The 14425-nt window shown below is 38.1% G+C and overlaps 1 protein-coding gene across 1 annotated transcript in view; it reads right to left on the reverse strand.

Annotated features, from left to right (window-relative positions):
• Positions 1–404: 404 nt before the first annotated feature.
• LOC129765902 (muscle-specific protein 20-like) overlaps positions 405–14425 on the reverse strand; it is a 174167-nt gene continuing 160146 nt past the window's right edge. The window contains exons 3-4 of the mRNA XM_055766348.1: positions 11331–11451; positions 405–881 (exon numbers count right to left, since the gene is read on the reverse strand). Coding sequence (XP_055622323.1) covers positions 690–881; positions 11331–11451 — 313 coding nt within the window. The 3' untranslated portion in view covers positions 405–689. The remainder of the gene's footprint in view (positions 882–11330; positions 11452–14425) is intronic.

The raw sequence follows: 14425 nt of genomic DNA on the forward strand, positions 1-14425 counted from the left end.
TTGAGTTATGTGTTCCATTTCTGTAAAACGAAAAGGGTAATGGATTTTCGGGTGGAATAAACATAGCATTGTAAATTAAAATTACAACTTGAAAAAATTAACTTGAAATTTCTTGAACAGAACTGCAACAAACAATAACAGCATACTTTCAGTTTCAAATAAAATCATTCACTTTAGAACTCCGCCTGTGAATGACGGATTTCTATAGTAGCATGTCCGAAAAAGAACCTGAAACTATTGAGGACCAGAGCAGAGGATCAAAAGTCCCTCAGGAGGAGGGTCGTAATAGCTGTTATAATGTTACACTTGTGACTTGTGTGATTGGATATACATATTTGTAGCTCCAATTTTATTTCGGAATTTTGAGAAATTCATCGAATCGTTTAGAGTAAAACAGAAAAAAATCTAATGGGTATTATATTTATTTATCATCGTATACAATATCAATATGGAAAAAATACTACCAAAGAACGGTCGTCGTTAGAAAAAGGTCAAACGAATTACTTTCATTTATTTTCTTTTTCTCGAACAAATTACGATCGAACATCTAATAATTAACAAATAACATCCAATGATTAGCATGAGAAGACAGATACTTGTCTACTCTCAATGTAAACTCAACATCGAGTATGAAACGCAATAAATTAGTGTTAATTAATTCGAGCGGATATCTCTGCCCATTGCGGATATCACTTTCCGAGTAAAATCTTTCTGGTGGCTCCGAAGTTGAGTCCGGCCTGGGTTGCCCCCTTGTTCGAGCCGGCCTGCAGTCCGATGAGTCCCTCGCCGGCGCGCAGCTGTTCCTCGGTGAACTCACGGCGATTCTCCTCGGACGGACGCGGTCCGAGATACGGACCGCGGAACTCCGGGTGGCGATAGCACTGAAATGGAATTAGTTTCGTTTGCCATTAGTTGGTTTGTTTCGTGTCAATAGATTCAGGTACATGCATGAACACACGTGAATGAATGTTTTCGCTCGAGATACAGTCCCTTTCCGCTGGGAAATAGTGCACTTATTATTGGATATAACCCCAATTAGGGTACCAGCGGTAGTTAGCTCTATTTAGCAAGTCGATAGCATCGACCGAGTGATAGCTATCGGTGCAAGTGTCATAACTGTTCGAGTTGTTTGGTTTGCGTCCCTAATATTTTACTTTGGGAAACATTTCAGAAAAGCTTAAATATATCCCAGTTTCCTATATTTTCGAGCGGTTATAGGTACAATGACCGAGCAACGCAAAGTGCTACAAAAGTGCTGGAATCGTACCCCGCCTTGCTCCCCGCAAGCAACAGTGTCTATAGTTTCAGCTATAATTCTACTAAATAATTTGTGCAGAGCGAAACGGCATCACTGTTTTTGCTCTTTCTCTTTCTCGCAAAACTGTCATTCAAAACACAAAAGCGAGTGTATTCGAAAATATTGAACAAGTCGCAAAGTCGCAAAAAGCTTATCTCCTAGTGCAACATTAGGCAAACTGGAGTATCATCATCATCATCTCTCTACAAGCGTTAGCAATTCGTCGTTATAGTCAGTTCGTGCCGAACGTCAAAGCTTCAGAAGTTGCAGCACGAAAACAATCGATTCCACTGGTGCACCGGAGGGTGGCAACATTTTGAACTACTTATCGGAGAAAAGCAAAGTGACAACAGAAGGCCAGGGGTGCGCTCTATATATTCTATCAGTTGTTGCCCACGGCGTGACCAGTCGCTGTAGAAGCTGTACCTCAAGCGGAAGCTGGAATTACGATGAACATTTTTGGTACTTCGTGAGCTATCGTTAGTGACGAAACAAATGTTGCGAATGTTATAGAATGTAAAGATGAATTTCAATTTTTGTATTATTTTTTTCTTTGTAGATTTGTATAATAAAATGATTGTAAACAACGCTCTTTATCTTTACTTTTCATTTCAACTTTCTTGGACACGAACCGAGCCATAATAAAAGTGCAGCAATACTGCGATCGGTCGACACGGTGCCAGATTGGCACAGCTTTGGCTCGTAATTGGTTGTCAAATACGAGGGATAGGTCGACAAAATCATTGCAAAATGGCACGACATCGTTATCGTCGTCGACACCATTTTCTGGGACCACTCTGGCACAACAATGTCGAGTGGGATGCGATTGCAACACATGAAATTCGAGCTCGGTAAGAATTAATCAAGAACTAATCAAGCAAACGGAACTAAATTTGGCATGTGGAGGTTTTATGGAGAAGAAACATTTCTAAGGTGGTTCGACACTCCTCACCTCCTCTCTAAGGGGAGGGGTCTGTCTTTATTCTATCATATTTTCTGTATCAAACATTTGTTCCATGTAACGGAGAAACATGTTATTTGCAAGTGGTTGAAAAATCTTGAACGAGAATTGTGTCTGAAAATAATCTGAATAATCTAATCTGGCCCTATTATAGAAATCGAGGCGACAAGAATTTTGCTCGTTAGCTCTATTTTACCTAAGTGGTGCGGACTCAATCCACTTCATTTTCAAGCAAATTCATGCATGTTTTCAAGCGATTTCTTGCAATAAATTTTCAGACCACCAGGGATGCCAGATTTACAAACATGTTTGTAAATTTACAGACATATCTGTAAAACACTTATTTTTGTTGTAGACTTTTTGGATATAACAATATTTCACAGGTTTTTGAAAAAATAAGAGGCTCTATTCATCACATCAAAGATATTTCACTCACCATATGACATTTTTCCATAGTTTAGTTTGGAACTCTCACACATAAGTACTTTTGCCCTGACATCATTACAGAAGAAAGAGAGTATACGGTTATTCACAATTAATGAAAAATTTCATTCTCTGCAGGTAAGGAAAAATCTTGAACGAAAATTGTCTCTGATAATTATATTCTGTTCTAGATAAGATTGTTTTGCTGAAATGCAAGGAGATTTATTGAAAAATAGTTAAGTTAGGGTCAGGACTATGTCTTCTGAGTATTTTAACAACATCGAATAAAAATTTTCATTCTATTTTCAACAACTTACATTCGCTTTCGGGTCTGCTTATGACGAAATATGGGTTACTGTTCGATATTGTAACCACAGACATGATTCATGGCCGTGTGGTGAACTAAAACTTGTATAGCCTTGCATGGCGGATGGAAAATATACACTGCATTTTCTTATAAATTTCATCAACGATAAGACCGCAAGCCTTGGTGGATGTCCAATATATCAACGAAGAAATACTGATTTTTATAAAAATTAACAGCGCGTATGTATGTGTAGATCGTTGAAATATTTAAACACACTTACAACACATAAGTTATTAAGTGGTCCGAAAAATCAATTTCTTTTCACATTTTCCCAAAAATGACAAATGAAAATTATTAACTTTTGAATCACCGAACCGATTTAGATGATCGACATATAAAATTGAAACTAATGACAAAGCCTTTTATTGGAAAATATTTAACTTGCGAAAAAATTATTATATTTTAGTAATTATTGATTGTAGTCGTTTTTTATTTTTTTATGACTCTGGACTAGAGGGCGCTATATTTTTTTATATTTTTTCTTGAAAGCTGAGAATTTTTTACATATCATATCTCGATATCAGAGATGCTATTTTTTCGTTTTTTAGATATGATTTTTTCAAAGTTAACCGGTGGTTCGAAAAATCATTTTTCCCCCTTTGTCCAAAAATAACTTTCCGCAAAAAATCATAACATCTGAACTACTGAACCGATTTAGATGATCGATATATTAAATTGAAGCCAATAAGCATAATTTGAAAAATATCACACTTGCGGGAAGATTGGATTCTAGTAGCATAGGTCTAGTTTAGTCACATATGAATATTGATCGAAGACTTAAAACATGTTAAATTTACAAAATTATAACTTAAAAACGATAATTGCAGCATCTCGGATGTCGAGATATGTTTGGTAAATAATCCTCAGCTTTCCATAAAAAAATATAAGAAAAAATAGAGCGCTCCTATCTTTAACCGAGAAAACTATGAAAAACTAACTCAATCAATAATTACAAAAACAAAAATTAAATTTTTCTCAAAAGTAATATTTTTTCAAAGAAAAATAACTCGTCAGCTTCAATTTGATATGTCGATGATATGAATCGGTCCAATAGTTCATAAGTTATGACTTTTTGTAGTGGGAAAAATGGGGAAAATTGTTTTTCGAACCATCGATTAGTTCTGAATATTTCAAAAACGAAAAAAATAGCATCTCTGATATTGAGATATTTTATGTAAAAAACTCTCAGCTTTCAAGAAAACATATAAAAAAATATAGCGCCCCCAAGTCCAAAGCCATGAAAACATTAAAAAACGACTACAATCAATAATTACGAAAATAGGATCCATATTATCTGCAAGTTCAATATTTCTCAATTAAAGCTCATTGGCTTCAATTTGATATGTCAATTACATTTGATATGTGTTTGATATGTCGATCAAATTTATAACTTTCGAACCACTTAACCGATTTAAGTGGTTCGAAAGTTATAAATTTTTGAAAAAAGTCATTTTGGGAAAAGTGGAAAAAATAATTTTTTAGATCACCCTAAAATGGAAATGGGCACCCGAATGAAAAAAATAAAAAAACACGAGTTTAATGTTTTGCGATAAAGAACAAAATTACCACTTTTGACGAAGATCTGAGAACCACTATATTAGTTTGGCATGGAATGGCTGTATATGTATACAAAATACAATCTTACGTGCATCGCGATGTACAAAGTATTAATGAATATGTGAAAATTAACGTTAAAAGACATTTCTATAGATCTGCACACTTTTACAGACTTTTCCACATTTTTAACAGACATTCACATATTTTTACAGACTTTTTTTTAAAATCATCTGGCATCTCTTCCTTCCACTTTTTATCGAATATTTTCAAATCGCAGGAGTAAACATTTACGTGACTTTGACTTCGTTTGTTTTTATTTCGTTCGGAAAAACGTTATGTCAAAGAGAGGGGACATTAAAAATGCGTTGCTTAGTGAAAGACTGAGATGCTCTTTCAGAGATGCAATGGTTAATTAAACAATTAACGGGAAAATGTAGTTCGTTCATTTTATAATTTTAATTATTTTTGCCCTTGACAACAATACCTCTTTTATAGTGTTGATTATCATAAGAAAAATAACACTCCTGATCGTTGGATCTCTTTTGACATTTCAATTGGATCTTTTTTGACAGCCGTTTTGATTCAGTCCGCACTACCTAGTATTTTACTATTGTAGAAATCGAGCAACTCGATAGCACCGAGCGAGTGATAGCTCTTGATGCAAGTGTCGAAACTTTTCGAGTTGTTTGGTTCACTTGTTGCATATCTTCAGAGAATTATTTTGTTTTGGTTTGCGTCCCTGATATTTTCCTTTGGGAAACATTTCAGAAACGCTCCAATTTGCAACACATGTTCGTTTGTTTTGATCAGCATTTATTTTACTGTGCTGCCAGAATAGTGTATACAAGGTAAGTGTTCAGTCCAGCATTATTTATATTAATCATGTTATATTTTACAATGCAGAATTTACTTCCAGCGCATATTTCAGTGGTTGAAAATGAGAGGCGGAAGAAAAAAAACCAAATCACCACCAGTTTGAACGGCTCCTTGAAACAATGGAAGCGAATGTAGACATTGCTCGAAGTTTTTCTGGAGGCAGTTCTAATATAAAAGTTGCAGGAATTCTGAGAGAAGCTTAATGCACTGAGACCACCAATGCATCTAGGTTCAGAATGGCAGAAAGTAAGTATTTCTTCTACGATACACATAACTTTCATAAGTAAATTTTACCATACTCTTTGAATTTCTTTCAATCGAATTTCCTACCTAAAAATTGCTTACCCCTACTAGCATACATTAGTACGTTATTTTTGGCAGCAATTTTCTTTTTTATTGCTATACTATGCCAAACTATACCGCTTTCACTACAATAGATCAAACTAATGGTCGGAGTGATATAATGCTCTATACCATATGCTAAAGCTATCCTGCAAAACAATAATGATTTTATTTAAATTACAGGTTTGGATTGACATGAGGGGAAACGTAAAGAAAACACTAGCACGCAACAAGCGAGAATTTAGAGCAACAGGTGGTGGTCCCAATACAATAAAGTTATTGACGCCACTCCAACAAGAAATCGACGCTAAAAAAGAAATAAATGTTGCATTACATGAATAACAAAAATTGTTGTGCTAAAAAAAAATGAAATTCGTGCGTGACTCTTTTCGGAATTCCATAGATTGCAGTCATGAAAATACATGAATAAGTTCATTTTCTGATAATTATATTTTTTGTAAAGCAAATTGTTCCACGCTGTCGTTTCTATTACACATGCATGCGTGCTTTACGCATATTAAGCTTTATTCTTTGAGGGAAAATCAATTTACTCCAAAACATAACCATATTAACACTTTTGGAAATACATTTTCATAGCAGATGCCTAAAAAAAATTTGGCATCCTTTCTATAGTGCTTCGTGAAATATTTCGAACTTGTTTCAAAATATTTCATCACAACCGCTGACATTCGAGCTTGCTAACGAATCGAGCAGTTTTCCTCGATTTCTATAACTCCAGATTTTACTCGGTGTGAAAGTGATAGTGATTGTATCGAATCCTCGATTCGATTTCTATAATAGGGCCCATAGAAATCGAGGAAAACTGCTCGATTCGTTAGCAAGCTCGAATGTCAGCGGTTGTGATGAAATATTTTGAAACAAGTTCCAAATGTTTCATGAAGCACTATAAAAAGGATGCCAAATCTTTTTTTAGGCATTTGCTATGAAAATGTATTTCCAAAAGTGTTAATATGGTTATGTTTTGGAGTAAATTGATATTCCCTAAAAGAATAAAGCCTAAAAGGCGTAAGGCACGCATGCATGTGTAATAAAAACGACAGCCTGGAACAATTTGCTGTACAAAAAATATAATTATTAGAAAATCTATGGAATTCCGTAAAGAGTCATGCACGAATATCACTTTTTTTTAGCAAAACAATTTTTGTTATTCATGTAATGCAACATGTAATTCTCGTTTATCGTCGATTTCTTGTTGTATCGGCGTCGATAGCTTTATTGTATTGGGGCCACCACCTGTTGCTCTAAATTCTCGCTTGTTGCGTGCTAATATTTTCTTTACGTTTCCCCTCATGTCAATCCAAACCTGTAATTTAAATAAAATCATTATTGTTTTGCAGGATAGCTTTAGCATATGGTATAGAGCATTATATCACTCCGACCATTAGTTTGATCTATTGTAGTGAAAGCGGTATAGTTTGGCATAGTATAGCAATAAAAAAGAAAATTGCTGCCAAAAATAACGTACTAATGTATGCTAGTAGGGGTAAGCAATTTTTAGGTAGGAAATTCGATTGAAAGAAATTCAAAGAGTATGATAAAATTTACTTATGAAAGTTATGTGTATCGTAAAAGAAATACTTACTTTCTACCATTCTGAAACTAGATGCATTGGTGGTCTCAGTGCATTAAGCTCCTCTCAGAATTCCTGCAACTTTTATATTAGAACTGCCTCCAGAAAAACTTCGAGCAATGTCTACATTCGCTTTCATTGGATCAACGAGCCGTTCGAACTGGTGGTGATTTGGTTTTATTTTCTTCCGCCACTCATTTTCAGCCACTGAAATATGCGCTGGAAGTAAATTCTGCATTGTAAAATATAACATGATTAAAATAAATAATGCTGGACTGAACACCTACCTTGTATACACTATTCTGGCAGCACAGTAAAATAAATGCTGATCAAAACAAACGAACATGTGTTGCAAATTGCATGTATTGGAGCGTTTCTGAAATGTTTCCCAAAGGAAAATATCAGGGACGCAAACCAAAACAAAATAATTCTCTGAAGATATGCAACAAGTGAACCAAACAACTCGAAAAGTTCTGACACTTGCATCGATAGCTATCACTTGCTCGGTGCTATCGAATTGCTTGATTTCTATAATAGTAAAATAGAGCTAACAAGCAAAATTCTTATCGCCTCGATTTCTATAATAGGGCCCTAAAATTCCAGATTTTTCTCGGTGTGATAGTGATAGTGATTGTATCGAATCCTCGATTCGATTTCTATAATAGGGCCCCCGATATTAGGGCATCCGCACCAATGCGTTGTTACAGACATTTTGACAACCCTCACCATAACGCAGCAACCGCACTGGTGGTTGCGGTTCAGGTGTGGGAAATAGTAATCTGCCTCTCGGTGAATAGTGAGTTAACAAATTTGGCAATGCGATAGCAATCGAGCCAAGTGTTGCTATTTTCAACAAATGTCAAACATCTGTTGTGGGTTTCATTCATCTTGTGTCCGTTTTTTGTGATTTTGCTCTGAAGTATTATTTCGCAAGTGTATATACATTACATTTATCTACCAAAAAATAAACGTGACGAAAAGAGAATCAACTGACACTTGTCATTTCTTCTAGTAATAGCAATTGTAATTAGCAACCTGCGGTGCGAAAAAGAAGTGATACTATAGTAACCGCGATAGCAACGACGGGTGCGCAAATTGACGAGTTAATAAATTGGCAACGGCTAAAACTAGAAACTATAGAAACTAAAGGGTGTGTCACATCAAATTGCATCACGGAAAAAACGCTGTAGAAATTCGCCCAGTAGACCGATCCTTTTGAAAATTTTAGACAGTAAAATAAAAACTATTAAACAACTTTTGGCTTTTTCTTTTTATTCATACTTCGAGCCCAAGCCCGTATGCTTGCACCTTCCTCTTTACCCCGTCAATAAGGTTCTGTACAACGTCAGGTTGTAGTTTTTTTTGAACAGAAATCCATTTTCTCTTGAAGTCCGCCTCCGATTTGACAACTTTTGGGTTCTTCCGGAGGGCCTGCTTCATAATCGCCCAATATTTCTCTATTGGGCGAAGCTCCGGCGCGTTGGGCGGGTTCATTTCCTTTGGCACGAAGGTGACCCCGTTGGCTTCGTACCACTCCAACACGTCCTTTGAATAGTGGCACGAAGCGAGATCCGGCCAGAAGATGGTCGGGCCCTCGTGCTGCTTCAATAGTGGTAGTAAGCGCTTCTGTAGGCACTCCTTAAGGTAAACCTGTCCGTTTACCGTGCCGGTCATCACGAAGGGGGCGCTCCGCTTTCCGCAAGAGCAGATCGCTTGCCACACCATGTACTTTTTGGCAAACTTGGATAGTTTCTGCTTGCGAATCTCCTCCGGAACGCTGAATTTGTCCTCTGCGGAGAAGAACAACAGGCCCGGCAGCTGACGAAAGTCCGCTTTGACGTAGGTTTCGTCGTCCATTACCAGGCAATGCGGCTTCGTCAGCATTTCGGTGTACAGCTTCCGGGCTCGCGTCTTCCCCACCATGTTTTGCCTTTCGTCGCGGTTAGGAGCCTTCTGAACCTTGTATGTACGCAGGTCCTCCCGCTGCTTGGTCCGCTGGACGAATGAACTTGACCAATTCAGCTTATTGGCGACATCCCGGACCGAACTTCTCGGATCACGTCTAAACTGCTTAACTACGCGCTTGTGATATTTTTCACTGACGGAGCATCCATTTTTGCCGTTCTTCACCTTCCGGTCGATGGTTAGGTTCTCGAAGTATCATTTTAGTACTCTGCTGACCGTGGATTGGACGATTCCCAGCATCTTACCGATGTCCCGATGTGACAACTCCGGATTCTCGAAATGAGTGCGCAGGATTAATTCACGACGCTCTTTTTCGTTCGACGACATTTTTCCAAATTTAGGAAAAATTGACAGTGAACATGGCCAACGTGATCTATACACTCTTGTCTGATTATAAGCGAAAGCTGAAGATATAATTCCTAAAAATTAAATTTCTACAGCGTTTTTTCCGTGATGCAATTTGATGTGACACACCCTTTAGAAGCCCTGAATAGTAACGCATTGGTAAGGATGCCCTTATAATGATGAGTTTTGTTAGAAATACTAGGAATTTTCTAGTAAAAGGTAAGTTCAACGGAGTCGTTTAAAATAGAGGTGTGCAAATCAGCTCATCATGATGAACAGCTCTGATCATATCAGCTCATCTAAATGAGCTGTTCTTTATGAACAGCTCTTCAGCTCAGTTGTCAGTGCCGACTTTCAATTTGGGTCCCAAACTCGATAGCCACGAAGCCAGTTTGAAAATGTTAAAATTCAAATGAAATTTTTCACACCATATTATTAATTACTTGAAACACGTATTCCAGACTATTATTTACAACAGACTCGGCGTGTACAACATTTCCGACATTTTTACTGAGGCTTTACATTACAATAGAAAGTTTTCTTCAAAAAAAAAAAAAAAATCTTATGAGATTTTTGCACCGCCTGCAAACAAAGTGTTTTTCATTGAAATAGAATACTCATTTGATACACAGAAGTTAATTTTCATTAATAATTTGAATTTTAAAAACGTGTTCATTCTGCCTGAGAGCCAATTATTATTTTTGGCGCCCCCTAAACTGGTAAACAAAGCTCAATGCCGTCAACGCGAATATAACAGTTGAAAAGACGAGGGACAAATGAATCTAAACTGATGTCTTAACACGAAGAGCGAGAGACGGTCAGTTCATTTGAATCTTACAGCTCACACACTCTCTTCAATTCTACAGCTCTTTTCTCTCCTTCATCATCATCAAAGTGAGCTGAAGAGCTGTTTGATTTTTTTTGCGAGCTGTTCCGCGTCAACTCACTTCAAAGAGTCGATTCTTCGGAACAGCTCATGAGCGGATGGCACATCTCTAGTTTAAAACATCAATCAATGAACAGTTCTGCGATTGGACTCATGAACTTGTGCTTAGTAAGAAAACGTGTTTTTTAAACCCTCTTAAAGCCAAAAAGAAGAAGTAGAACAACAAAAGTTGTTACAAAACGTGAATGTGTGAAGGTATTCATAACAAAAAACAAATTTTGGGTGGGACGACGTTTGCCGGGTCAGCTAGTAATATATGCAACTACAAAAATTCGCTTCACAATCGAACTAGATATTCACGTTGAAAAACCCATTTCATTGAAACGTAAAATTTTCGTTAGAGAAATGATTACAAAAAACCTGCATTAGTCTCTTTGAGAATTATAAAAGACACACCGAAAAACCATCAGATAATCGACCTCCTGTCTTCCTTTGGCAAGGTGACAGGAAGCGAGCGGAGCGAAATCAACGGATTTCATTACCCAAATTCATCACTTGATTTTTGTAATAGAACCGTCAGTTAAACGGCCTACTGGTGTGTACCGAAACGATCACTGCTCGCCCGAACCGACGACTCCGAGTCATGTTTCGCTAGCGATGGGGGTCTGTCGAGGCGAAAACAAAAACCACGTGCTCTGTGCGCGGTACACATATATTTACCGTTCTTCCCACAGCGAAAATGGTGGTCGTAACGAGGGCGATGTTCTTCTTGTCCCACAAGTCGGTCGTCTGGAACAGATCCACATCGGCTACGCCGTATTTGATGCAGGCCTTCTGGAATCTGTGGAGTGATAAAAACAACAAACAAAAACAACGGAATATTAGTGCTGATATTAGATCAAAAACGGTTGCGATTTGGCATCGCCGCGCCCCGTGTCGTCGTTATACATTTATTTTTCTCAATAATAATAATAGCGCACATCACACACGGCAGACCATCAATGAGAGCAAAATCGATAATACAAGTAACAGGCGCTCAGACGCCGCAGGAGTCGCTGGCGATGGACGTTGTGTGACCTGCGGAAATCCTGTTGTCGTGGTAGCTTTACCTCTTTTTTTCGAATACCAGGCGGTCTCGCGGGTAGGAAGAGTACAATCAAGTGTGAATCTGTTCGCATCTGGTGCTGGAGACCACGTGTCACGGGTGGTCAGCCAGAAAATCACATTGCGGGAGATTAATCAATGCAAAGTGCCATGTGATTTTGGACAGACTCTAAGCGTATATTATCGCATCTAAGATTTTACATGATTAAACATTTCGAAAAAATCGAAAAGTCAAACAAAGCCGGTGCTTCACGGCGCTCACTGACATGATGTGGCAACCGGTTCGATTTTGTTGTCACATCGTATGTTCGCCGCCTCTCTCGTGCGCTGTTTTATTTTTGTACAACAAAACACGCCATTTTGTTGCGCATTAGGAGACGTTACATCTACCGTTCTGGGTCATATTTCGGACGCCGCAGGCATTTGATGCCGATTTGAACTTTATGGACAGGTATTATTTGGTTGATATTTTCACTAAACTTGTTCACTATGCTTCAATTAACCCACTACAATAAAGTGACCAGATGGTCAGAGGTCTAACGCGGGACACAAATAACAAAACGTTAGTTGTATATAGGTTATGGGAACATATACCATAGTTTAGCGAGTCTGAACTGATATGTATTATTTTTTTCTAAGTATCGGCACTCAGTTGTGATTTTTCGGTGGTTTAGATTTTGTTTGCGCCTAAAAATCACTCGCTCAATCAGAGCATTTACGCCTGGCAAGGACGATTAGAATTCTACAATTTTCTTCGAAAAAGAAATTACGAATATTACCGAATGGAATGCTCGAATTTTTTCTTAAATCTTTCGTTTATTAAGCCTAAAACAAAAATTATTCAAGGCTGTTGATTCGCAGCAGCAGCACTGTCAAGCAACTTGATGATTTTGACGTAGGACTACGTCTAACCGGAAGATATAGGGGGTGAAATGGAAATCTAGGCACTGAACAAGTAGGAAAAAATGCAAGATTTGGAACGCTTATAACCCGAGCATTTCTCAATAGATCGCAAAGGTTTTTGCATCAATTGATAGGAAATATATCTACGCATCTATCATAACGAATAACATTTCATTTTTCTTGAGATAAATAATTGAATAATTGTGAAATATCAAGCATTGTCCAAATGCACTATGTGCCCATTTTTGATTGGTCCATTTTATGCTCCTCAAATCGTACCGACCAAAACGGGCAACCAGAGCAGCAGCGAAATAGAATGAAGCACGATTGGAAAGGAAAAAGAAAAAATGAACGAAACATTGGTCGCAGTCTCACACATGCGTAATTCTCGAGCCAGCCAGTCAGCTTTAAAATCCCCGCTCCGCTGCCGTAACGATCATTCTTTGTGTGGACACCGACTGGACAACATCGTTGCTGGACGAGCTGGACGGCGAGGGATCGAGTGCCTTTCTCAAGGCAAGAGGGCGGAGGTGGTAGCGCTGGAGAGGAGTAGAGTAGAGTTTTCAAAGGGCCTTTCTCAAGGCTAGAGACGAATGAACTGCAAAAGTTTAAAGTCTCTGTAATACAATACCTTCCTTCCTTCCGTAACGATCATTCTCATTCAAACCGTACACCACATCGGTTCGCATCACAACACATCAACAAACCAACCCAAACAGCCATGTCTGGACATGGTAAAGGAGGAAAAGTGAAGGGAAAGGCAAAATCCCGCTCGAACCGTGTTGATCTGGAGTTCCCCGCAAGGGTAGCTAGGCCGAGCGCGTTAGTACCAGTGCACCAGTCCACCTAGCCGGCGTTATATAGTTTCGGCCGCCGAAGTGATCGAGTTAGCTGGCAAATTTGCTCGCGACGATAAGAAAACCCGCATTCGGAACAGAACACATTCGGTTCGGTGGACATCAAGACAACAGGTAGTTGTAGCGAGTGGCAAACGCAATCGCAAAACGGCATCAGGTAGCAGAAGAAAAAAGTTTGTTCTTTATACAAACTGCTTTGGTGGCAAATCCAGAACAAGGCGGCATCGAGGGCGTTCGAAATGGTTTTCTTCAATACCACGAGTACTAAGTTTTCTAAATTGGAACCATTCCATAAAACAAGGCGCTTTTCAGGGTTTAATACCTTCCAAAAAAGAGTTTAGGAAATACAGTTCAATGCTTTCTAAAACATTATCCAAAATAATAATAAAACACAAATTGATTTTTTCATAATTTGTTTGCCAGGATATGATGAGTATGTGAATTTGGCAGTTGTTCTGAGCTTATTGATTTTCACCAATTCTTAAATTGCGCTAGAGTATAAAACACGCGGACCCCAAAAAAATATCTCAAAAAAATATCGGCAAGGCAACAATTAGTTTCAGTGAGTGGCAAAGTCGCATTAAATGTAATTTACTGAACAATATGTCACAAGCTGGATGGGAAGAAATTTTCCAACTGTGAAAGCTGTGGCGAGTGGCAAACGCAATAGCTAAACAGGAAGGTTTAACCGAAGAAGATGGGAATATCGAGTGATAACAAAAACACAACACCAAAGGTTCTTTTGAGAACCATCAACATATTCATAAAGAGTAAACTGTAAACTAATCCATTTTTCAGGTAGATAGGTAGGAGAAGAAAATAAAACAATATATTTAAAATATATATTTAACAAAAGCTGTCCCCTTTGTATAGTCCTACGTCACTCCGGTTATGTCCCCGACATTACCCACCCGTCTTTTTTCATACTGCAAGCTCCACCCCACAGCGAAG

This window comes from Toxorhynchites rutilus, chromosome 1 (genome assembly GCF_029784135.1).
Source record: "Toxorhynchites rutilus septentrionalis strain SRP chromosome 1, ASM2978413v1, whole genome shotgun sequence".
Taxonomy (NCBI): Eukaryota; Metazoa; Arthropoda; class Insecta; order Diptera; family Culicidae; genus Toxorhynchites; species Toxorhynchites rutilus.